Raw genomic sequence first — 24,615 nt, 5'->3', positions numbered from 1 at the left:
TCTCGAATTTCTTTGGGGAGTCCACAACAAAACCTCTCAATCTGCTCCTTAAAATTGATCTTCTTGAAAGAAGACGTCGGAAGGAAAGTATCCCAGAATCTTTCACAGTAATCATCCAAAGTGTCATCCGAGGGTCGTTCCAATCGGTTCTCACATCTCGTTCATACTCTTGAGTGAGCCATGAAGAAATTAAAAGTTTCTTGAATTTCAGCCACTTTGTCGGTGCTTCTTTTCTTAACAAAAGAGTGGACCACCATGTCCGAGCATTGCCTTTCAAAAAGGATGTTGCCCATCTAATCTTTGAGTGCTCTGTATAGGGGCCTCCAGAAAATTCTATATCAAACAGTTGGATAAAGGCTAAACCCTTAGGAGCATCTCGAAACCCTGAAAAGGTTTCAACCTTTACTCTTTATCAACCCTCTTTGAATTCCTTGGCCTTCTTGCCATTGTCGTCGGGAAGATCATATTGATTGGCTCTATAAAAGTGTTTCCTTTTTGAATAAAACATATAGTCCGCTCATCGTTTCTTGCCCTTTCTGTCCTCATCAATCGAGTCAGAAAAGGATGAGCTTTCCGAGCTGTCAAAAGAAGATGGGGACGAACTGAACAATGCTTCGGAGCATACACGCTTCCTCTGTTTTCTTGCTTTCTCAAAAGAGGATTTTCAGCCCAAGTAACCAGGGAAGTCAATTCCCTTGTTACGTTTCTTCACTTGCTTCTCCTTTGACCCAAATAGTTAGTTGACTCGTTTTTCAACAATGTCCTCGAGTTCATCTTCAGTTAAGTAGGGAGGTTTCTTGATTGCCGGTTTAATTGGTGATTCAGTGGCTTTCTGCCAATGACTTCATCCATCTGGTGCTGGGTCAAGAATTTGGCATACTGTGGGTCCTTGGCAAACTGGAGCATCTGCTTTGCGCACTCATCAACCTGCTGTTGACGTTGCATCTCCATGAGTTGATACTGCGTAGGCGGAGGTGGCTCGTACTTGTTCTCTGCTACTTCACTTGAATTTCCCGTACCGCCTCCCGTTTTCGAGGTAGCAAGGGGAGTCGTCTGATTCTTGCCTGAATCCATGTGTGTCGCGAAAAGAAGGATCGAATTTCCCGGTAGCAGAGAAATCGGTCGTGCTCTGATACCATTGTCACAAACTTGGGCACCCCAAGTCTAGAATCTGTCGCGACACAAGAGAGATTCACTTAAAAATACTTCACAATTCAATTCGAGGCGACACGACTTGATGTAGTTCCGTGTCCAGAGGTATTGGCCCCAAACACTAGCACCCCTTTTGGTATTTCTTTTATATTAATGCTTGATCAAAGTTACACCTGTCATGATATTAGATCAGCCCTTATAGAAATTCTTGTACAATCGGTTGCTCGCTGCTGCTGTGCTCTCCCGCTGCGCCATCGCCTTCGCCTCCTCCCCCCCCCCCCCCCTCGCGTGCTGCCCGCTGCCCTCCCTCGCTCTGCCCTCAGCCCCCGCTGCCCCCCGCTTGCCTGTCCCCTCCCGCCTGCCCTCTGCCCCCGCTGCCCCCCCCCCCTCGCGCTGCCCTGTTCCAACCATTCCACCCGCCCTCAGCCCCCTGCTGCCGCCGCACACCCTCAGCCCTCAGCCCCAACCCGCTCTATCCCCCCCCCCCCCCCCCCCCCTGACTCGGCCCGTTCATCCATCAATTTGGGCCCTCCGCCTCGGTTGCTCCCTGCAGATTCGGCCCATTTGGCAGCTGTTCCAACTCCTTGGAGCAGTGTTGGCGCGCCCTTTTCCAGCATCCTCCTGTCGTCCTCTTCTTACACCACAGCAGTAGACACAGATGGAGGCTCCAGCTTCGCCACAGAGGGACTCGCCAAAAGCCCCCTCACCCGACCCTGCTGAGCCCACCATTCGACTTGCTCTCTCGCCTACAGAGCAAGCGAGCCTTGCCGCCGAGGTAGAGCGATTGCAGGCGACCTCGGTCATCTGCAAGATTCTCGGCACCCGAACTAGCAGAGGAGAGCTGCGAGACCTTCTCCAGGCCCGCCTTCTCGCAGAGGTGGGAAAGATTTTGGATGTCTAGATTCTCGGACAGGGCTACTATCAGATCGAGTTTGAGTCCTTCGAGATGGCGTCCAAGGTCATAGCTATGAGTCCACTAGCCATCCGAGCCTCACGTGCCCACTTTCGACAGTGGCGAAATGGTTTTGACCCAACTTTGGATGTTCTAGTAGAGAAGGCAGACATCCCCATCTCAGTCTGCTTTCCGCGTTTACGGAGGGAGTACCTACCACTTCTTTCCAGGATCAGTTCCGCCATTGGGACTGTCCTGGAGACACCTCGCACGGCAGCATCAGTAGCTGCCAAGGTGGCTGGCATTCCCTCAGTTCGAGTTTTGGTTAGAGATACCCACACACTCCCGAAGGTTATCCTTCTACCTCGGGTGAGTGGGGGTTGGTTTCGACAGAGTGTGGAGTACTCGGGCCTCCCGAACCAGTGCTTCATTTTCCACCAGATGGGCCATCTAGCGAAGGCCTGTCCACGGAGGAGGCCGCGACCTGCACTACAGCCTCAACCCCAGCCTGCTAGGGCTGGCCCGCAGCCACAGCCAGCGGCACAGCGTACAGATGCAGAGCCACTCTCCGAGCCTGGGGCTCCAACGGAGGAGGGGTGGCAGCAGGCCCATGGCCGCCGACGCCAGGGGCCACAGCGACAGCCTGGCACTCAGAGTGGCCCTCAGGTGCCGACTTAGCAGCAGTGGGTTCCCACGGGAAAGCGGATAGATCGCTTCTACACTAGTGACCACTTCAGTGACTTGGGGGGTGGTGGGCATCCTGGCAGGGACTTCCTTCTCGGACCATGCACCAGTGAACCTCACAGTGGCAGACAGGCAGAGGAGTGGGAGCACGATGCTCCGCATCCCAGAGAGGGTCTTGTTGGACTCAGCACTCAGAGAGAGGGTAGAGGCTCTCTGGACAGAGGGTATGGACAAACAGGATTCACCTACAGACAGAGTGGCCGCAAGCCTAGCTCAGCTTAGCCACTTTTTTCTTCAGGAGTCTTTGGCTCGCCGGGCTGCAGCGAGAGAGGCGGAGCAGCGTCTCAGACGTGGCATTGCTTCACTGCAGAGGATGCAGGAGCAACATCCAGACAGTCCATGGTTGGAGGAGCAATTACAGCAGGCTTGACAGGAGCTTGCTAGCACAGAGGAGAGGCGTCATGAGTTTGCCTTCCACCAACAGGCATCTCAGTGGACTCAGGTGGGTGACAGAGTGACTGGTGCTTTTTTTAAGACAGTGGGGCCTCGGCATTCGCATGCCAAGGTCAGTCAGTTGAGGAGGCCCGATGGGTCAGTTGCTTGTGAGCCCGAGGATATGCGTGCAGTCGCTACTGACTTCTACCATGAGTTACTGTCGGCGGCTGAGCCTCAGTCAGAGCGGCAGGATCCATGCAGGGAGCAGGTTTGGGCAGAGATGCCATGTCTTGTGACAGAGGAGATGCGCCAAGGGCTAGAGATGCCACTTCAGCTTGAGGAGCTGCACACAGCTCTGAGGGCTCTTCCTCGTGGTAGCTGTCCAGGTGAGGATGGGTTGACTCCCAGCTTTTTCTTGGAGTACTGGGACCTGCTTGGCCCACATCTTTGTAGTGCTTTTCAATACATTTTGCACACAGGAGTGATGCCTGACAGCATGAGTGAGGGCCTGATCTACCTCATTCCCAAGGAGGGTGGCTCCTTGGATGAGATTCGTCAGTGGCGCCCCATCACCATCCTCAACTCAGCCTACAAAATTCTTGCCAAGGCTCTGAGTTTGAGGATTCGGCCACTTTTAGAGATCCTTATACATGGGACTCATACAGGTTTTGTCAAGGAACGCAGTATCCTTGACAACATCTTTACTTTCTGGAAGGCTTCTACCCTGGCACGGCTCCGTGGTGAGGACCTTGTGATTCTTCTTCTCGATTTTGAGAAGGCCTACGACCGAGTTGACTGGGACTTTCTAGAGGGCACTCTTCGCAGGATGGGCTTCTCTAATGCTTGGATCAGAGGGGTGTCAGCTTTGTACAGACAGACTCACAGTCAGGTGCTTTTGGCAGGGGGGAGAGGTGCGTGCTTCATGCTCACACGCTCGGTCAGACAAGGCTGCCCTCTTGCCCCCTTTCTATTTCTGTTCTATGCGGAGGCGATGAGCAGATTTTTGGTGTCACAGCAGGTTGGTGTTCGGGGCTTAGCACTCCCTATTCGGGGAGAGGAGTTACTGGACGCTAAGTTTGCCGATGACTCAGCCTTGTACTTAGATGGCCAGGCGGCCAATCTTCACAGATGTGAGCAGGCTTTGGAGACCTTCTGTTGTGCATCGGGCGCACTTATCAACTAGAGAAAGACAGTGGCTTTCTCGGTTGGTAGTGCTCCTATGCCAGATTGGATGCCAGGAGAGGGTTTCAGGTGGATTCCCCCAAGGACTGCAGTTCGATACTTGGGTTGTCAGGTTGGTTTGGACTTGTCTCCCAAGCAGCAGATTGCTCCTCTTCTCCTATCCATCAGGAGAAAGCTGTTACATTGGAGCTCAGCACGTCTGTTCACTGGCTGGTAGAGTAGTAGTTGCCAACCAGGTTGTTGGCGACTATGTGGTACATCACCTCCTGCTGGATCTTCTTGAGTTCTTGTATCAGCCAGGTAGAGAGGCTGATCAGGAACTTCCTTTGGTCAGGACGTGACACTCAGATGGCCCGAGCCAAGGTGGCTTGGTCGGTCATCGCGCTTCCTTGTTCTCAGGGAGGGCTTGGGATCATTGATCCAACACAACAGAGCAGAGCCCTTCTAGGGAAGTTCATAGTCAGAGGACTTCTTCCAGGTGAGGAGCCCTGGAAGGAGTTCTTGTTGGAGAGGCTTCGTGCCAGGGTGCCTCAGTTAGGAGGCCCTTGGCAACCTTCGACCAGATGGATCTTTACAGAGATGCGCCGAGTTGGTTTGAGCAGGAGACTGGAGGACCGTTTCGCTGTGAGTTTGCTTCGTTCTTGGGAACTCCTACGGCGTGGCCTGGAGCAACGACAGCCGATGTGCACAGAGGAGCGCCTACGGCAGCCCCTCGTCTGGAACCCCATGGTTAGCACTCAGAGAGGCCACTTGGTTGGTAGTCAACCTCATGTTTCCTGAGGTCCCATGGCAATAGGTCCAGCGTGCTCTCTAGGTGACTGGCTAGAGTTCACAGGTTTGTCAGAGGAGGTACAGGGTTTCCAGCTGCTGCAGGGCATGAGAGGGGTGCAGAGCATGTGTCAGGACATCTCAGAGTCAGTTCTAGCTGAGTGGCTCACGCCTCTCGAGCCGGTAGCACCCCGGTGGATGGGAGCCTTCACACGACTGGAGGTTCTCATTTCAGTCAGGGCCTGCTCAGAGAATGTCCCAGCCCTGTTCTTCGAGCTTCAGGGTGGGGGACGACTTGCAGTAGAGGCCCCGCAGGTAGCAGAGTGTTGTTTTCACAGGATCCGAGTTGTGGGCATCTGCGAGAGGACTTGCGTCATAGACCCTGACCCAGCAGCTCTTGAGACTGGCCACTGGAGGCTTTGGGCTTGGGAGTGTTGTCCACTGGCACGAGTACAGTGGGATCCTGGTGAGTGGCTATGGAGGGACCCCTTCTCTTTTGCAGACCACCCAGGAGTCCCCTTCTTTCAGTACATTGTTCGGCTTGGACGGCACATACTAGCAACATAGAGAGAGGCCCTCCCCGCTGCAGCACGTCATTGGCAGGAGGAGGGTCTCACCGTCGAGTTCTTGACAAACTTTTGGGAGAGGTTGTGGGACTCCAGACAGCCGAGGCGAGTCACCTTGTTTCAGTGGCTGGTCGCACACAGAGCCACAGCAATAGGGAGCTGGCTAGTGCATAGTGGTCTCTCGGCCACATGTGCAACTTGTGCCATTTGGTGGAGAGTCAGTGTCACTGTCTTTGGGACTGTCCCTCGGCCCAACAGGTGTGGCTACGAGTTCTTCGACTGATGCCTTCTCTCTCAACGGCTCGACAGTACACTTGGGGGGCAGCGGCTTGGTCCACCCTCATGGGCCCGCCACTTCAGTTTGAGCTATCTTCCACCAGCAGGATGATAGTGATGCAGGGGGGACGTCCTACACTCCAGCCTGCTACAGAGCTTACTCCACAGGAGTGGTGCAGTGAGAGAGAGGAGTGTTGGGAGCTCATTAGTGGCCTGACACTTTGGTTCATCTCGCGGGCCCGCTGTTTCCGCATCTTTGAGGCTCGCCCTGTGCCACCAGCAGAGATTGTTCGTGACTTTTGGCTAGAGCTTATCCATACTCTCAGAGGACAGCTTGAGGGACTACAGGGCAGCTCCGACCGCATGCGGGAGCGCCGCGAGGCTTTCCTTCGACTTTGGCGCCCTGGGCCTTTCTACACCATAGTCCAGGGGGTGCTCAGATGGAACTACTGTCCACCTGTGTGGCTCTTCCCTCCTCCCATCTCTTGATTTAGCCTCATTGTATATACACTGTTTTTTCATTGGGAGAGTCTCCCCATCATGCTTGTTGTAGCCCTCTCTTGCAGAGGAGGTTGTAGCCCTATTTTCATTAACTAATAGAAGGATCTTTTTCTCGGAAAAAAAAAAGTTACAACTGGCCGCGGGACCTCTGCTCTCAGACTATGCGTCCAAATGCTTTGAAGAGTGAGGCCCTTGGGCTCTTTTTATTCTTACAAGGGATGCCAAAAGCAAAGCCCCAAAAGCAATTAAACTCAAAAGCAATGAGTCCCAAAAGCTTTTGTTCCCAAAATTTGCCAGCAAAAAGCAAAAGCGCAAATTGCGAAAATCTGTACAGGCTGCCACGTCATCAGTCATCGCAAAAAGCGGGATTCCGTTTAGGCTGCCACGTCAGCAGTCTGTCAGCGCGTTTCACGAGTGTCCGTACAAGTGCCACGTCAACATGTCATATGTACTTGGGTCACATCATTACTCGCGATGGAATTCGCGTTGACCCTAAAAAGTTGGATAAAGTGCGAAATTGGCCCATTCTGAAGAATGTGCGCCAAGTAAAGTCCTTTTTAGGCTTTACTGGATTCTTTCGCAAGTTTATCAAGGATTACTCTAAAGTTGTTGCTCCGCTTACGCAACTTTTAAAAGGAGGGGTGAAAGGGCCAAAGACTTCGGGTCCTCATCGTAAAGGTAATCCCCTGCTGTTTGGAATGAGCGTCTCGACAAGAGCTTTCGGACACTAAAGTACGTGGTGACTACTGCGCCAATATTGCACATTGTGGATCCTAGCAAACCGTTTGTGGTTGAAACGGATGTTAGTGATTATGCTATTGGTGCGGCATTATACCAGGATGGATGTCCTGTTGCGTTTGAAAGTAAAAAGCTTTCTGACGCTGAGATCCGTTATCCAACGTATGAAAAGGAGCTTTACGCCATAGTCCACACCTTGAGGAAATGGCGGCACTACTTGTATGGCTCTACGTTTGTTGCATGGACAGATCATCACTCCTTGCGCTATATCTGTGATCAAGGTGATCTCAGAGATCGGAAGGCGAGATGGGTTGAGCTTATGCAAGAGTTTGACTTTGAGATCCGTTATAGAAAAGGATCCAGCAATCGAGTTGCCGATGTGCTCAGCAGGATTCTTGAGGTCAATGCCTTGTCTATGGCTGAAATCTCGACAGATTTCTATCTCTCTCTCCGAGGGCTATGTCGTTCCGATGGCCATTTTGGCAAGATATGGAACGAAGTCGAAGCGGGGCATGACTCGCATACAGGCTTGGGTGGTCCAGAGACCCCAAGTGAGTCGTACTGGAGAGACGAGACAACGACAATATTCCATTAGAGGTGGACTATTGTTCAAAAATGGTAAAGTCTGCGTGTCGGAAATCGATGAGATTCGACAAAAGATTTTGTGCGAATGCCACGATGTTCCTAGCGTTGGGCACCCCGGCATCCAGAGAACTTTAGCCTTGGTCAAGCGAAATTTCTATTGGCCAAGAATGCGCTCTTACATAGAGAGCTATGTGAAGCGATGCCCTCAGTGTCGGGTCAATAAGGCAGAGCGCCTTAAGAAAGCCGGCCTGCTACATCCATTGGAAATCCCAGATGCCAAGTGGCAAAGTATTTCCATGAACTTTATCTAGTTGGGGCAATGACGCTATTTGAGTTGTGGTCGATAGACTCACAAAAATGGCGAAGTTTATACCAATGAAGTCGACAGTAAAAAGCCATGAGTTGGCGGTTTTATTTGTCGATCAGCTTTATAAGCTGTATGGTCTGCCAGAAGATATCGTCGGTGATCGAGATACTAAGTTCACTGGCCGATTTTGGCGAGATGTGTTTGCTCACCTTCAGACGAAGCTGAGTATGTCGTCATCTGACCATCCTGAGTCCGATGGACAAACTGAGAGGATGAATCAGACGTTAGAGGACATGTTGAGAGCCTATGTCTCTCATAGACAGTCTGATCGGGAAAGATATCTTCTACAATTAGAGTTTGCCTACAATAGTAGCAAGCATTCTGCTACTGGATTTAGCCCATTCATGCTGATGTATGGATTTGAGCCTAAATCCCCGATTGCTATTGGCTTAGAGAAAGTCAAGGAACTCCAAGCTCGTGATTTCCTGTATGACATGCAAGAAATGCTCGAATTGGCTAAGGATAGTATAAGAACGGCTCGTGATCGAGTCACTACTTATGCTAATCAAAAGAGATCTCCAAGGACTCTTGATGTGGGACAATGGGTCTATCTGAAGATACCCAAGGATTCCAAGACTATGCGAACAGGAAAACATTATAAGCTTTCAGCTAGATATTGTGGTCCGTTCTTGATCACAAAGAAAATTGGCCAAGTTGCCTATAAACTGGCTCTTCCTTCGGGTGTTAGTGTACATCCAGTGTTCCATGTCAACCGCCTTAAAGTAAAATTGGGTGAAGCCGACGTTGTTGTGCCTATCGAGGAAAATGTATGGCAAGATATGCAAACTGAGTATATTCCTCGAGAACCAGAGGTAGTTTTAGATCATCGTACCCGTCATTCGTGCCAAAAGGCTTATGACGAGTACTTAATTAAATGGAAGGGTCAATCTGAAAGGTTTGCTACTTGGGAACCAGTGAGAGCTCTAAAAGCTCAATATCCCCACTTCATTGATGAGGACATCAATGGTTCTTAAGGGGGGAAGTATGTTATGTCCCACTCACAGGAGAGGGGATCTAGCCCAGACGCCGTCAGGATGGGGCATCCAATGTACCGGACGGACGTAGTGTGAACACGGCCAGTGTGGCCGGCCATTATTATAAAAGGGAGACCAAGGCCTCATTTGCAGTTATCGACCCCCATTGGCAGAGTGCCAGTGGTTAGCCCGCAAGGCTAGGAGTGCGCGAGGTCACCTTGAGGAGGTGAGGCCGGGTGGTATGGGACGCTCGGTCTTACAAGTGCACGCCTACGTCCTCGGACGCTGGCCCTAGCACGGGGGAGCTGCCGGATGGTGGCTATGGTCGGGTGGTTTGTCCGACGCGTGTCTGTAGGCGGTCCGCGTAGCCGGGAGATCCTCTCTCCTCGTTCGTTTCACTCCGCATACTACAAACTACCTCAAGATAGATATCCATGCCTAGTGCTAGCATCCTCTACACAGCTAGAGGCAGAGGGCGATAAGCATGGCTGGTATGCCCGGATTAGCACTTGGGTGAACTTGCATGATATGCAAGTAGATAGATTACCCACCTTTGAGAACAATTTGGATAGCCCAACAAACACATAGACTTTGTCAATCAGAGAAAAATTGTGTGATTAGGGCAGACATATCGAAACGGGATACAAAGAGGACTTTGATCAAACCCCTTTTCCCCCGTGGCACGAGGATGGCACATATTCAGACTGAATTTCTTCAGTTCTACTCAAATGGCTTCATCATCCAGCCGAGCTATATAAATAGCCAGCTATACATGGATTATGAAAAACTATCGCTCAAATTGGCACCTCATTTCAGGTGCAGCGGAAGAGAATAAGGATTTGCTCGGATCTAGTACTCCGCACACAAACACAAGGGACACTTTACTTCACTTGAAAGAACTGAAAGAAAGAGAGACGAGAGAGAGAAAAGAGACGACACAGGGATGTCGGGTCCCAACCCTCAAGGGCCCCCTTGCTTTGTTGCGAGAGCAAGTACTTTCTTTATTCTTGCACAATGCTACTACAATGACTAAATGTTGAGATGCTGATGCTAATGGATACTGACACTACTGATGTTGGGTACTGGGTACTAAGGTACTGAAGGGGTACTGAGGTTCTAAGTCGAAGACGATGATGTCGATGACGGATACTGTGGGTTCTATGTCAAAGACGGGGAGGTCGACGACGAGGTCTATGTCGAAGAGGATGAAGTCGACGACGAGGTACTAAGGGTCTTTGTTGATGACGATGAAGTCGACGACGGTACTGTGTCGAAGACGATGACGTCGACGACGGGTATTGTTGGTCTATGACGATGATGGTGACCGTGATGATGACGACGATGGTGTCGTCGTCAAGTCCAAGATTGCGATGACGATGACGAAGGTGTCGTCGTGAAGATAGGGATCTGCGATGACGATGGCGATGGTGTTGTCGTCAAGATAGGGATTGCGATGATGATCGCGATGTCGATAATGACGATGGTGTCGACAATGACGGCGTCAAGGCTGAAAACTGAAAAACACTAGATGCTCTGCTGGGGATCTGCTACTGTGGCGGTACTGCGGGGCTAATCTGCAACCGTCGAGTCGTGCAAGGGCTGAGAATGCAAAACACTGGCTGATCTGGGCTGGAATTGCAAAACGCTGGCTATCTTGGCTGAAAACTGAAAGCAACAGGCTGATCTACTGCTGGTTGTTCAATGCGGTGAGGAACTACAACGGGAAGTTGCGGTCCAGCGAAGCTAAGGGCTGAAAACTGAAACGCTGGTGGCTGTGGGCTGAAAACGCTGAACTGTTGAGAAAACGTTGGGGAGGCCGAGGGTGCCTGTCGGTCAACTGCGGTGCCTTCCCTTTCTGTATCCCTGCTTCTACTGAGTGCCCAATGGGTTTCTTTTATAGATCTTTAGCAATTTGCCCTACCTACTTTTCCAACAAACTTACAAAAAGAATTCCAAAAGTCACTTTTAATAAAATGACTTATAAAAGGTGGTTCACGCGGTAAAATGCCTGCATGATGAAATGATTGTTCTTGTGCAAGAGAGGGCATGCAAGTGTGACTGGTTGGGCATGCACGTCCCGCTAGAGGCTCACAAAGGTACCAGGCTCAATCCTAAGCTAAGACTCGTGCTAGACTATGGCAGAAGCGTGTCCACGTGGCGCAAGTGAAGTGCGCACATGACACCTCATCACACCGATTGAGGATAAAGACAGGTAGGTGGACAAGTGAAGAGGCAGAGGATCCGATCTGCCAGCTCTATGAGACTTGAGAGGAAGCCGGAGATGGAACAGCGTAACATTTGTAGATGTACGGTGTATTAAGAGATCTGGGGGAGATACCACCTTATATCAAGAGGGCTTTCGGGGCCCCTACAGAGAGTGATGCATTATGAGGAGAGCTGTTTGGGGTTCTTTCTCTTTGAGCTCCAAAAACACCGAGCAAACATCCTGCGGGACGAGAGTCCCCACCAGCCACTCCCATCACTGCAAAATAAGGTTACCAACTTCTTCTTTGTCGCACAGCCGAGTACAGGTAGTCCTCCCAATACCAATCCTACAGCCTGCTTCATAGACTCTGACACTGAACACATCATTGGAGACCTTCATCTTCAAGAGGTGTTACCTTGGATAGAGCAGTACAGTACTCACCCAAGCAAGTACAGGTAGTGCTCCCAATACCACTCCTACAGTCTGCTTCATAGACTCTGACACAGACACATCATTGGAGACCTTCATCTTCGAGAGGTGTTACCTTGGTTAGTGCAGTACTGCTCACCCAAGCAAGAAGACCGTGTCCATCCAAATGAAGACTGAAACGCCCACATCGCACACATATCAAGGCGATCATTGAGCCCCATATCCGCCATGACATCTCAGCCACGTAGACTTACATCTCCCATGAGGGAGACTTCATACAGAGAGGATATTTCACTGATACCTTGTATGTTTGGACTATAGATGTAACTTTTAGAAAGATAGCTCATTTCAGCCTTTAGTTTTAAGCTTACTTTTTTGTTTCTCTAAGATGAGAAATTTCCTTCAGTCTATATATATGTTTGGTTTCATAGGTCAATTGGCCTTTAAGAGACGTCATATCTCTCTCTCTCTCTCTCTCTCTCTCTCTCTCTCTCTCTCTCTCTCTCAATGACAAAAATTTCATTTTGATTTGGACCTTTCTTTCTCAAAACTCTCAATCTTAAATCAAAATAAAATACCCACTCCTTCCTACAAGCCCCAAATCTCTATGATGAAAGCGTAAGACTGGTGGTAATCATCCACAAGACAACATAGCCTTCTTGACTTGCTCAACAACATTCTTTAACTACCATCATCCATCCGAAATCCAACATTCCACAAAAATTGCTTCCAATACTCTAGTCAAATATTCCAATTTGCCTTAGGATAAAGGAGCTCGAAGACAAACAAATAGGCTTACCCTTTTCTTCTCTCTTGTAGGGAAAAAATTGTAAAACTGAAGATAATAGCGAAATACCTGCACAATGCCTGAGAAACTCGTGCTCCAATTGTACATCGCCGAAAAGTTTACAATAGCAACCGACATAATAACACGGTCAGCATTACATAAAGCCATCACAACAGCAACCAATGCAACAACCTTGGCTCTTTGAGATGTTAAGAATGAGGCTGTGGATGCCCGTGACAAGTTTTCATTCTCTGATAAAAGCTCGTGAAAGGCTGGGCTAGCATTGGATGCTGCAAAGGGTATGCTTGCATCAGATGCTGCCGCTGCAGGGACATGCAAAGGAGAGCAACGGCAAGGATGATGGACACCAATGTGAGAGACCCATTTGGAGTCTGTGGCATCACAACTGCAAAATGAGGAGGAAAGTGAGGATGTATGCAGGTTTGTTGTGGGAATGCTACATAACGACGGAGAATTTCCACTGCTATAGGTGTGGGAGGGCTGCAAATTTGTGTATTTCCTGTTGAGGAGCTTCGAAGAGGTAGAATGGCATGCAATTGACCGGCAAGCGATGGAGGCTGCGAGCTCCATTGGGGTGGAAGAAGGCAGCACTGCCGGAAAAAGAGCAGGTAGGAGTAGAAGTAGGGTTGGGAGGGCGAGGGGACTCGAGGGTGCAGCGCCTGCGATACGTACACGTGCCCAAAAACCAGCTGGTTTGTCTTCTCCTTGTCCTAAGAAGGCCCGCAGCAGCAATCTCTTAATATCGCCCGTTCATCGATGAAGTACGTTGATCGGTCAATATGCGCAATAGATTTAAAATGGTAACGCTAAACACACACGTTTGAAATAATGTTCACTAGTGCTGCTGGCGGCCTCTCTATCCCCCTCTCTCCCTCTTTATCGTGTGTAAAGGGGTTTTTTTTTGTTTTGGACTTTAACCTTCAGGTCGCAGATTGCGACACGTGTAAAAGGCTTCCCCTTTCGCCATATTATGTTAGTAGATTATGTGGTGTGTCTCAGGTGCCATTGTCACCGTGCTGGTGTTCGAGAAAACCCATTTTCCCAGACATGCAAAATTCCTTTTCTTGAATTTGTCGAGGAAATTTTTAAAAATTAGGTTATTTTTTCCGTTTTAAACACTATTTTTCTGTAGTTTGGGGCGAAATTTCTCCTTTTGTGCTTGCCCTCAACTAGCTTTTGTGAAATCAAAAACAGCACGCTATTAAGCTAAGACACATTTTTCCCGAACATTGATTGGGTGCCCACAACAAATGGGTTCTGTAAGAAACTACCAACAAAAGAAAGGGAAAATTACCAAAATACCTCTCTAATTTGTGGAAATTTCCAAAATACCCTTCAAATTTTAAAAATTCCCAAAATACCCCTGTATCTACTTTGGTTGGATTGTTCAAGATTTTTTAATCTTTATTCCTTTTTTATAATTGAGATCCGTGTTTTAGTGATTAGCATGTAATTTGCACAAATTACCTCACAACAAAGGGAATTATGTATAAAATTAATGAAGTGATTCATCTACAAACCCTACATAACCAACACAAATTCTACTTTTATCATCTTGTATTGATAGACAACCAGTCTTCTTATGAAAAGCTACAATTTTTTCTATCTTTGAAGAAATTTAATCTCACAACCAAGGGTAATTGGAGAATTTTGAAAAATTTGAAGGGCATTTGGAAATTTATGACAAAATAAAGGGGGTACTTTGGGAAATTTGAGGGGTATTTTGGGAATTTTCGTAATTTAGAGGGGTATTCTGGTAACTAAAATAAATATTGGGTATTTTTATACTCAAGTAAATCTCAAATCATCCCCAAGACACGTTTAGAATTTGACAGTAAACGTGGGAGCCTACACCACAAAGACGTGCATTGTTGGAATTTCACCATAGCCAAAAGAGAGAAGGACGAGAGGAGAGAAGAACAGAGAAACTCAACATGTACAGAGCCGACCCAAAAAAATAAGTGGGCTAAAGTAAAATCACTCGTTATATTTATAAAGGACCATCAAGTCCCATGCAAAGTGAACTTAAACTAAAGTTCTGGTGTAGAATATGCATGCATTCAGAGCAAAGAAACTTAGCACGTACAAAGCTCGTCCCAAAAATAAGAGGACTTAATTAAAATCACTTATTACATATATGAAGGCCATGCAAAGGGAACGGAAACTAAAGTTGTGGTGTAGAATATACATGCTTTAAGAGCTATGCTCGAGCACAGAGTCTCCTCCATGATAAGTGGAAGCACTTGATATCCCCAGTGCAGCATAGTTAAGGCATGTGCTTCTAAGGCCCAAAAGATTACTTTCACACATGAGATCACATTTATATTGATCACACATGAGGTTACTTTGTCATCAAATCTCCATCATAGTTCTTGAGATGTATGATAACCACTCGTGATCCCACCCCCTCAAATCATGCTTTCTTGTTGTGATATACACTCTAAGAGGGCAACTCCTATCATGCTTTGAGTTGTTGACTTGCATTTTTTGTCATGTGCTTTGCAAAAAAAATCTTTTAAATATACAAAACCTTAGTGGTAGTACTTACTCTAAAAATGCAAAATGCACATGACCATGTGCTTTGCCAAGAGGCCTTCACAAAAGCACAATGTGCAGGTCTATTCCAACTTGATGATTCTTCATACTTTTTAAGTTCCATACAACTATGAAGTCGACCATCTCTCACCGATCTAGTTAAAGAGCTCACCTCTCTACTTCAATAGGTTTAGCTATCTCCTCAAAATATGCAAACGAGCTTCTGGCCTAAACTTAGGTTTTTTTGAGGCATCCCTTTTTTCTTTTTGCAAAACTCACAAAAGTGAGTGGATTATATTGAAAGATCCAAAAAATTACAAATTCTTGCCACGCTCGTCACTAGCCATGACCACTTCACCAGATCATAGATACACAGGCTAATGGGGGAGCCACCCCACGATCGCAAATGAGCCCTTACTTTCACATTTGCATACTTTTTGAGGCGAAACACATTCACTGCTTTTTGAAAAACATAATCTTATTTTGTAAAGAAATTGCAAAAAAGAAAAAAGAATTGCATATGCATAAATGAGCCACTTAAAAGGATTTTCGAAAAATTCTCTTTGGTTTCCATTGTCAACTTAACACACAGTATATTCATAATGCCACTTGGATGTAAAATTTATCATATCTGATAAGGGAGTTTCATCATAAAGGATTAAGGGCCAATCTCAAGAAGGTTCAATGAAGGTTCAACTTTTAACAATAAAGGCTTCTTAAACATAGATTAAAATGAGATCCTCCATGGCCCAATTTCAAAATTGCTTTGTTACAATTTCGGTCATATCTTCATGCATACAAAAGAAGATGGCTTCAGGGGCCCAAACACAACAAATATCAAGTTCAAAGCCAACCTTTGAATTGGAAAGTAATATTTTTGTTTAAAAGTATATTAGTTCTAAACGATGCAAAAAGATCAAAAAGTATGATTTGGGTGAGATTGAAACCAAAGACTTTAGCTTGACATTAGGGAAGTGTTTGGAATAAAGTATGAATGCTCTTATTCCTTTTGTTCCCCACATTGCATAAAATTTGTGTTGTGCCTGTACATATAATACATTTGAATGTTGCTAATGCACATTGGAAGGTCTTATATCATGTTTTGGAAAACAATAGTTCTCCCAATATCCCTAGACTAGCCACCATATCCACCAATGATGCTTAAAGAATACTTGACTGGTCACCACCTCTTCCAATACACCTACTTTCAACAATGCTTACCAAGGAATGGTAGTCATATTGTACATCTCAAGGCGTTCAACCTAAGTATCTTGTCTTGTACTTATGCTATCTACATTCTACATTGTCGATGAAAGACTCCCAAGCCACTTCCACAGGGGAATAAAAGTCTTTTTTGGGTTTTGTTAGAGGATATCTAAGGAGATACTCTCTAGAACATAGAAAGGAAAATCCATGAGAGGGAAAGTGGTGCCAAGTGTTGCATGAGCAGGAAAGGTGCACTTGTGGTGGGTAGTTGTGTTGGGAAATGGATGAAGGTAGGACAAGGTCCAAGTTCTTTTTTTTAAAGGCTAGCGGATTGCAGATCCTATAGGTGTGTTGTCGCATTTGGTTGGCTTCTCTCTCTCTCTCTCTCTCTCTCTCTCTCTCTCTCTCTCTCTCTCTCTCTCTCTCTCTCTCTCGGACGGTTTGCATGAGACTGTATCTATGTAATACAAAGCTTTAGCCTAGAGCTATAGTTCACCTACTTTGTTAAGCCGGTGATGGTAAGCCTCAATGAGAGGCGATAGACATCCAATGTGTAATCTTCAACACCTCAAAGCTCGGCTTTTGTAATTTTATGATGGGCTTAATACAATTCACTCACAAATTGTGAGTTTTGCTTTTTCTTTTAAAAAAACGGTAGGATAGGTTGCATACTAGTTTTCTAGGAGGGAAAACATTTATGTTTTGCATGGAAACATTTAAATGTGGGAGAGGAAACGAGAACAATGAAGGGCATATACACGCTCCAAATGCCATAAAAGCATGAGGACATATAAGGACACCATTCTCCTTGCCTAGAGAAAGAGGAAAGGGGGAGAGATTACAAGGTCATACACTTCTTTACTCTCAAACTTGTGCTTCTTTATAAAGGCATGGTAGATTCTATTGAAAGAGAATTCCTTTTGGCCAGCTAAGGTGTTCTTTGGTCTTTTGGATTCTCTTTCATCTTTTCCATCACATGTTTTCACTTTTTGCCTACCGAAAGGTCTTCTTGTCCTTCGCTCAAAGATCATGACTCGTTGAAGGGTCAATGTTGAATTTTTGGACTATATAAAGAGTGTTTAGTAAAGTGTTGGATTTTTGGTGCAATTGTGGACCATTAGATAAAGTCTGTGGATTAGTGCCATATGGAAAAAGACTTCTTTTTTTAATATTTTTAAAGGTGTTTGTGAGAGGTGTTGGCATTTGTGTACCTCTCTCTTTAAAAAGGGCCAATGAATATTGGGTCACTCATAATTTTTATCGTCCTCTTCCACCTTTTTGAACTACATAAGGAGTCCTTAGTAAAGCATTGGATTTTTGGTGGAGTTGTGGACCATTGGATAAAGCTTGCTAATTAGTGCTACATGGTAAAAAAATTACTTTTTGGCTTTCGAAAAGAAACCCTTAGTGTCGTGTTGGGTCAGGGGACTTTCATTGTTTTCAGTGCATGATGGAGACTTAATTTTCATTTCACAATTGACATATCTTTACTTTTCTTGCATTCTATTGTTTTAGAATGTTAAAGTGAAGTTTCACCTTGCATAATTTTACACACATACACATATGTTTTTTTTGCATTCTATTGTTTTAGAATGCTAAAGTGAAGCTTCACCTTGCATAATTCTAATAAATTCTACACACACACACATTAATTAGTTCTTTTTGTTTCACCTTTCATTTCACAACTTCACATGGCTTTACATTTCTTGCATTTTCTAGCTTGATTTTAGTTAGTGTTAATATTCGAGTAAGTTTCTTTTATTAAGTGGCTCTGTTAATCGAGTTTTCTCCTCACAAAGAAGAAAACCGAAAATACCAACAGAAATTTTGAGATTTGCAAAAATTTTGGACAACTTTCTCACATATTTCATCGGTTTTTCTTCTGTTTACCATGGTTTACAGCTAGCTAATTTCGATTTTCAATCGGCTCAAGACTAAGCTAATGCAATCCTTTCCCAAACACTGATACCAGTTTAATTCAACCTAACAATTTTATCACTTTCTTATTGTTTTTGAAAGCCGTCGTGACCCTTTCACTTGTTGACTTTTTTTTAAAAAAAGCTTAGAGGAGAGTTGAGTTAGATATACTTTCACTGTTTTCAACGATGATTTAGGCTTACTTTAAATATTATTTTAGTTTTAAAATATTAAATAGATCTTTTTATTTCACTTTTCATTTCACACCCTTACATGTCTTGAATTTTCTTGCATTCTTAGAATGCTAAAGTGAAGCTTCACCTTGCATAATTGGGCGCGTACGCACGGCGGGGGTAGAACCCTGGCTAGTCGTCATCTGTTTTGTCGCGTACACCAAATCTTACCAATGCAAAGGAGTTCTTAACGAGACGAGGTAGGGGTAGCCAATTTGTTTTCTAACTCTGTCGATTTTGGTAGATTTGATCCTTTCAATCTTCGTTTGCTAAGGATAGTGGGCTGGGGTTCCACCCCCTCCCATGCGAATCCGCCCATTTTGGTAAATCCTACACACACACACACACACACACACACACATATATATATTAAGGGGTTCTTTTTATTTCGTCTTTCATTTCACAGCCTCACATGGCTTGACTTTTTTTGCATTCTACAGCTTATTTCTAGTTAGTGTTCGGGAAAGTCTCTTTTAAGCGGTTGCCGACCGAATTTTCTCCTCGAAAAGAAGCAAACCAAAAATATTAGCAAAATATTCTAAATTTGTAGGATTTGAACTATTTTCTCACATATTTCATCGATTTTTCTTCCCTTTACCATGCTTTGCAACCGGCTAATTTTGATTTCAAACGGCTCAAGGCTAGGATGAGGCAATCCTTTCCCAAACATTGATTTCAATCAGTGTTCGAGAAAAATGTGTCTCAGCTTAATATCTTGTCGTTTCCAATTTCAAAAATGCCGGTTGAGGGCAAGAGGAAAAGGAGAAATTTCGCCCCAAAATAGAGAAAAATAATGTAAATACCTAAAAAATATTCCTAATTTTCAAAAAATTCCTCTTGGCAAACTCAAGGAAAGAAATTTTATATGTTTGGAAAAATAATTTTTTCCAAAACACTGATTTTAGTTAAACTCAACCTGATCATTTTATCACTATTGTATTGTTTTAGAAAGCCACCGTGACCCTTTCACTTGTTAATACTTTTTCTAAGTCTTTGTGAGAGGTGTTGACATTTGTGTGACTGTCTCTTTGAAGAGGACCATTGAATTTTGGGTCACATATAATTTTTTTCATCCTCTTTCACCCTTTTTTATCTCAATTTGCTACAATGCTTCCAAGTGCTTTTTGAAACATGATTTTTTATGTTTTTGGAATATATTATAGTCTAAATAGTTTATTGTTACACTTTTTGAAACATAATAATTTATTGTGATAACAAATGTTTTAAAAAGTTAGTATGACTTTTTGTTTTCTCTCACAAAGAAAATTTTTTATTAAATTATTATCATAGCCTTATGTAGGCCATACTGAACTTTCACCTTGTTTTTTCTTAATTTGCTACAATGCTTCCAACTCCATGTGGTTTTTCAGACATTACTTTTTATCTTTTTAAAATATATTGTATATATTGTAATTTAAATGATTTATTGTTATATTTTTTTCAAAAAACATAATATTCTATTGTGATAAGAAATGTTTTAAAAAATTAGTGTCACTTTCTTGTTTTCTCTCACAAAGAAACCTTTTATTATTAAATTCTTCTCATAGCCTTATGTAGGCCATAATGGATTTTCACCTTGTTAATACATTGGCAGGGAGTATATCGACTCCAGTAGCTCCCTCCCCAGTGTTAGAAAAAAAAGGGACGGGAGACGCCATGGCTCGATACGAGCATGGTTGGAATCCGTAAATTTCTTGATTATGCCAATATAATATACTCACCATTGTGAGTTCTGCAAAAACTCACCATTGTGAGTTGTGCCAAAAAAAAAAAGAAAACACATAGCTTCAAGTGTATTTTAACTGACTTTAAGCTTGCCTTGAAGAAAACCAAGAAATTTACACAAGTTTTATTGTAAATACTGGCAAAATATTCAAATTTTGACTGTCAAGTTTGCCCTTATTTTCTTCGGTTAGGGAAAGTTTGTTTTTCTAGCCCTCTCTCTCCCTCTCTCTCTCTCTCTCCTTCCTTAAAATATTGTTTTTTGGCTTGTTAAATTAAGCCTCATATAAGAAAGCCAAAATGTAGGGCATTTCCTATTAGTAGATAAGTGTCCTTTAAGTGATATTTCAAATTATTAAAGAGAGAAAGGAATCGTTTCATTTTGGAAGTGTGGTATCTCACTTTTTTTTTCCCAAACTCATTAAATAATAACCAAAAAGTTACCTTGCTCCCTCGGAGCCATGGAATCACACAACACCCTAGTCACATAGAGCCATATACACCGATTGATAAAGGATGCCATCATGTACTCATATGACCTTCCCTGCTAATGAAGACCTAGACGGACTTGAGGTTGCCACTAAAGAGAGAGCCCTGCCGCAATAAACTTCTTGACCGCCAAGCCAGTGAAAAACATAACGCTGCACACAAGAAATCAACTTTTTTCTCGTCCTTTTCAACAAACTTATAGTGTTGGTCGTAGAAACTGAGATCTTAACAGTATGGCTGATGAGGTCTAATTTTGGGACATGTGCTCCACCTATAGAACTGTCAAGGTTGAGAGGAATCATTAGGTGTCCAAGTCACAAAGACAGGATCAACACGTGACTCTGGTTTCTCTTGCATCATCACTGATTGGCACTCCGGTTTCTCTTGCATTAGCACTGATTGGCAGTCTAGTTTCTCTTGCATTATCACTAATAGGCACTTTGTCTCTTTACTTATCTCCATCTAGTTCATCTCACATCTAGATCTATCTTTGAAGGTTGCATTTACTGTTTTGAATTTTTGGTTTTTTTTTCAAAACTCACAATTGTGAGTGAATTAGCAACCCAAAATAATTATACAGATACTAGGCATGCTCATGTCTAGCCATGACATCTCTCAACTACCATAGTTACATCGGCTGATATGGGGGCCACCCCATGGCAAAGGCAAGACACCTAGTTGGACAAGGAGTATACACTTACCCATGTGGGTCGGACATTCAGATTACTCCATTTCCCATTATCAAAAAATGCTTCCTTGCTTTCTTGTATGATCTCCATGAACCTAATAATTCACGGGCCTTTGTGAAGAGCCAACAATTCCTAGCCTTTATTACATGTTTGAAGTAGCAAAATCTAACAATTGGTGTGCTAATAAGAAGTGATTGGCTCTTGAACACCTTCCCACCCAGGAAGAGATCATTCTTAAAGAACCCAATCTTCCATGTCTTTTGCACCCATTTGCAAATCTTTCCTGCCAGGCCACATATCGAGGGGCATTCCTTAATAAGTAAGGGAGGTCCTCACTTGTAGTTCTTCATTGCGAGCATCTATTTGAACCAATAACTCTGGCGAGGACCTTCACACCATTCGATAAGGCTCCCCAAAGTACCTTCCATAGAAAAACCTTCATCCCATGCGGCCATTGTGGGCACCACATGTCTTAACAATTTTCACCCATCTTGATTCCGGCCATTGCTTGCCCCACTGCTTGTTCAGGGGGGAGAACCAAGCCATTGAGACCATGAGGGTGTTATACATGTCCTTGGTATGTGATTTCAAGAAGTGTCTGTCTGTGGGCCACCACCATACTTTCCACTCGAACCTAGCCTCTCAAGTTGGCAGACAACAATTGTCTAGCCGTTCTAATACTTTGTTGGCTAGCACTCTTTGAGTCCCACTGAGATGGAATTAACATGCCAATTGGTCTGATTCTTTCCAGCCTCTGTTGCTGCTATCCCAAAACTAGCCCAGCCGTTGCAGTCTTTTGTTATTCATCTTTCTGGCCACTTCCCTCTAGAAGGGGTTCAACAGGATAAAGCCATGACACCAGCGAGTTATCAAATTTTTGTAAAGAAAGAGGATGCAAGAGAGCTACACAAGACAAGCACACACCACATAGAGATGGAAAGCTTCTTCTTCTTTTCACAGAAAAGAGAGTACAAAATGACTAAGTGCTAAAACTGAAAAGTAGCACATATGTACATGCGGTCACTAAATGTGAACTCGCTAGAAGCGTACTAGGCTGGCACTATAAGTGTAGTCGAGCTGTAGAATCACTGGCAGAGATCCTCCGTGTCGGTCACCTAACACGCCAGTGAGTAAATGCCGTAAGCGGCCAAGACCCGTAGTGGATGCCAGCTCAAGATGTAGAGCTCGACATCTCAACACTCCCCCTCGAGCTCTGCATGTCGCAGAGTCCAAGCATAATCTGGAAACGTCGAAGCTTCTCAACTCCGAGGGCCTTGGTAAAGATATCCGCTATCTGCTCCTCTGTGCTGACGTAGACCAAGTCGATGTCGCCCGCCAACACTCGCTCTCGAACGTAGTGGTAATGGACCTCTATGTGCTTGGTCCTGGCATGGAACACTGGGTTCCTAGCCAACTGCATGCTGCTGAGGTTGTCACAATGGATGACAATCTGCTGGTCCACCTGCACTCCCAAGTCCTCAAGTAATGTGCGTAGCCAAGCTACCTCACACGCCGCAACTGCTGCACCTCTGTACTCGGCCTCTGTGCTGCTCGATAAAGCAACCGTAGGCTACTTTTTGCTGCTCCAAGTAACAGAAGAACTCCCAAAAGAGAACATGAAGCCACTCGTAGATCTCCTATCAACAATGCTACCTGCACAATCTGCATCTGTATACCCATACAATGCTAATGGCACATCTGCTGCATAGAACAATGCGTAGTCAAGAGTCCCTTGCACATACCGAAGTGTGCGTCGTACTCCATCCAAATGTGGATTCCTCGGAAGCTGCATGAACTAACTCTCCAAGCCTACTGTGTAGCTCAAGTCTGGCCTCGTGATAGTCAAGTAGATTAGACTACCCACAATCTTCCTCTACATCTTGACATCCTCAACAACATCACCCTTCTCTGCACTCAGCTTTGCATTCACATCCAAGGGAATAGAAATTGGCTTACAATTAGCCATACCATACTTTGACAACATGTCCAAAGCATACTGTCTCTATGACAGCCATACACCCTCTGGAGTCCTGATCACCTCAATGCCAATAAAGTAGCGCAACTCGCCCAAATCTTTCATTTCAAACTCCTGTTTGAGAAGACCCTTCACATGGTCAATCTCCATAGCATTGTCACCCACAATAATAAGGTCATCTACATATATGGTAATGACCACAATCCCCACATCACTCTCACGTACATAGAGTGAATGATCAGCATGAGCTCTCCTAAACCCAATACTAACAAGATACTTGGCAATCCTGTCATACCATGCTCTAGAGCCCTGCTTCAAACCATACAAAGCTTTGAGAAGTCTGCATACATAATCTGGGTAACCTGGATCGACATAACCAGGTGGCTGATCCATATACACTTCCTCTTGCAACTCACCATTCAAGAAGGCATTCTTTACATCCATTTGATGCATAATCCATACTCTAGATGCAGCCACTACTATGACAGCTCTCACAGTCGTCATCTTTGCCACTGGATCAAAGGTCTCCTCATAGTCTATGCCATACGTCTGTGCATAACCCTTTGCGACCAGCCTTGCCTTGTGATGCTCAATGTTACCATCAGCCTTATGCTTGGTTCTATACACCCATTTACAGCCAATAGCTTTCTTGCCACTTGGCAATGGCACCAACTCCCATGTGTCGTTTGCTTCCAATGCAGCCATCTCTTCATTCATTGCATCATCCCAATGCACATTTCCAACTGCATCCTCAAAACATGTGGACTCCACATTCTATATCACCTTAGCCATGTAGGCTTGGTGATGCGCTAGATACCCATCATAAGTCAATTTCTGAACTAGATTTCTGACTCTGTTAGATCTGCGCGGTCCTGGGTCACTCCTTTGCCCTCTAGCATCTTCTTGTACTTTCCTTACACCAGGTGTCCTGACAGCCGGAATTCCAAATTCCTCATCAAGACTTTGTTCAGAACCATCTGAATCCATGTCTACATGTGAAAAACCTGATGATGCATCAGCCATAAAGGGAGGTTCATCAACCTTTTCCTTTCCTTTTCGTGATACATTCCCTGTACCTGCTGGTGGAGTAACCTGTGTACGTAGTCTACCATTCCATGGCTTCTCAACAGAGCCACGAGAAGACGACTCTTGTGGTCCACTCAAAACCTGGTGACTATGGCCTCACATTTTGTACAACCACATCAGCCCCAATAGTGCCATGTGCATTAGTGTACCAGCTGCTCATCTCATCAAAGACTACATCTCTGCTCACTCGTAATTCTCGT

At 45.0% G+C, this 24,615-nt stretch overlaps 1 protein-coding gene across 1 annotated transcript in view; it reads right to left on the bottom strand.

The window, feature by feature from the left end:
• Positions 1 to 13,321, bottom strand: part of LOC147442949 (putative anion transporter 3, chloroplastic) — a 58,523-nt gene extending 45,202 nt beyond the window's left edge. Inside the window, exon 1 of the mRNA XM_086528925.1 lies at positions 12,612 to 13,321. Within this exon, the coding sequence (XP_086385051.1) occupies positions 12,612 to 13,133 (522 nt within the window). The 5' untranslated portion in view covers positions 13,134 to 13,321. The remainder of the gene's footprint in view (positions 1 to 12,611) is intronic.
• Between the last annotated feature and the right edge of the window lie 11,294 nt (positions 13,322 to 24,615).

The sequence above is a fragment of the Adiantum capillus-veneris genome, chromosome 14 (genome assembly GCF_014529385.1).
Source record: "Adiantum capillus-veneris isolate H3 chromosome 14, ASM1452938v2, whole genome shotgun sequence".
Taxonomy (NCBI): Eukaryota; Viridiplantae; Streptophyta; class Polypodiopsida; order Polypodiales; family Pteridaceae; genus Adiantum; species Adiantum capillus-veneris.
Note: the sequence above shows the minus strand (reverse complement) of the source record. Positions and strands in the feature narration are given on the sequence as shown.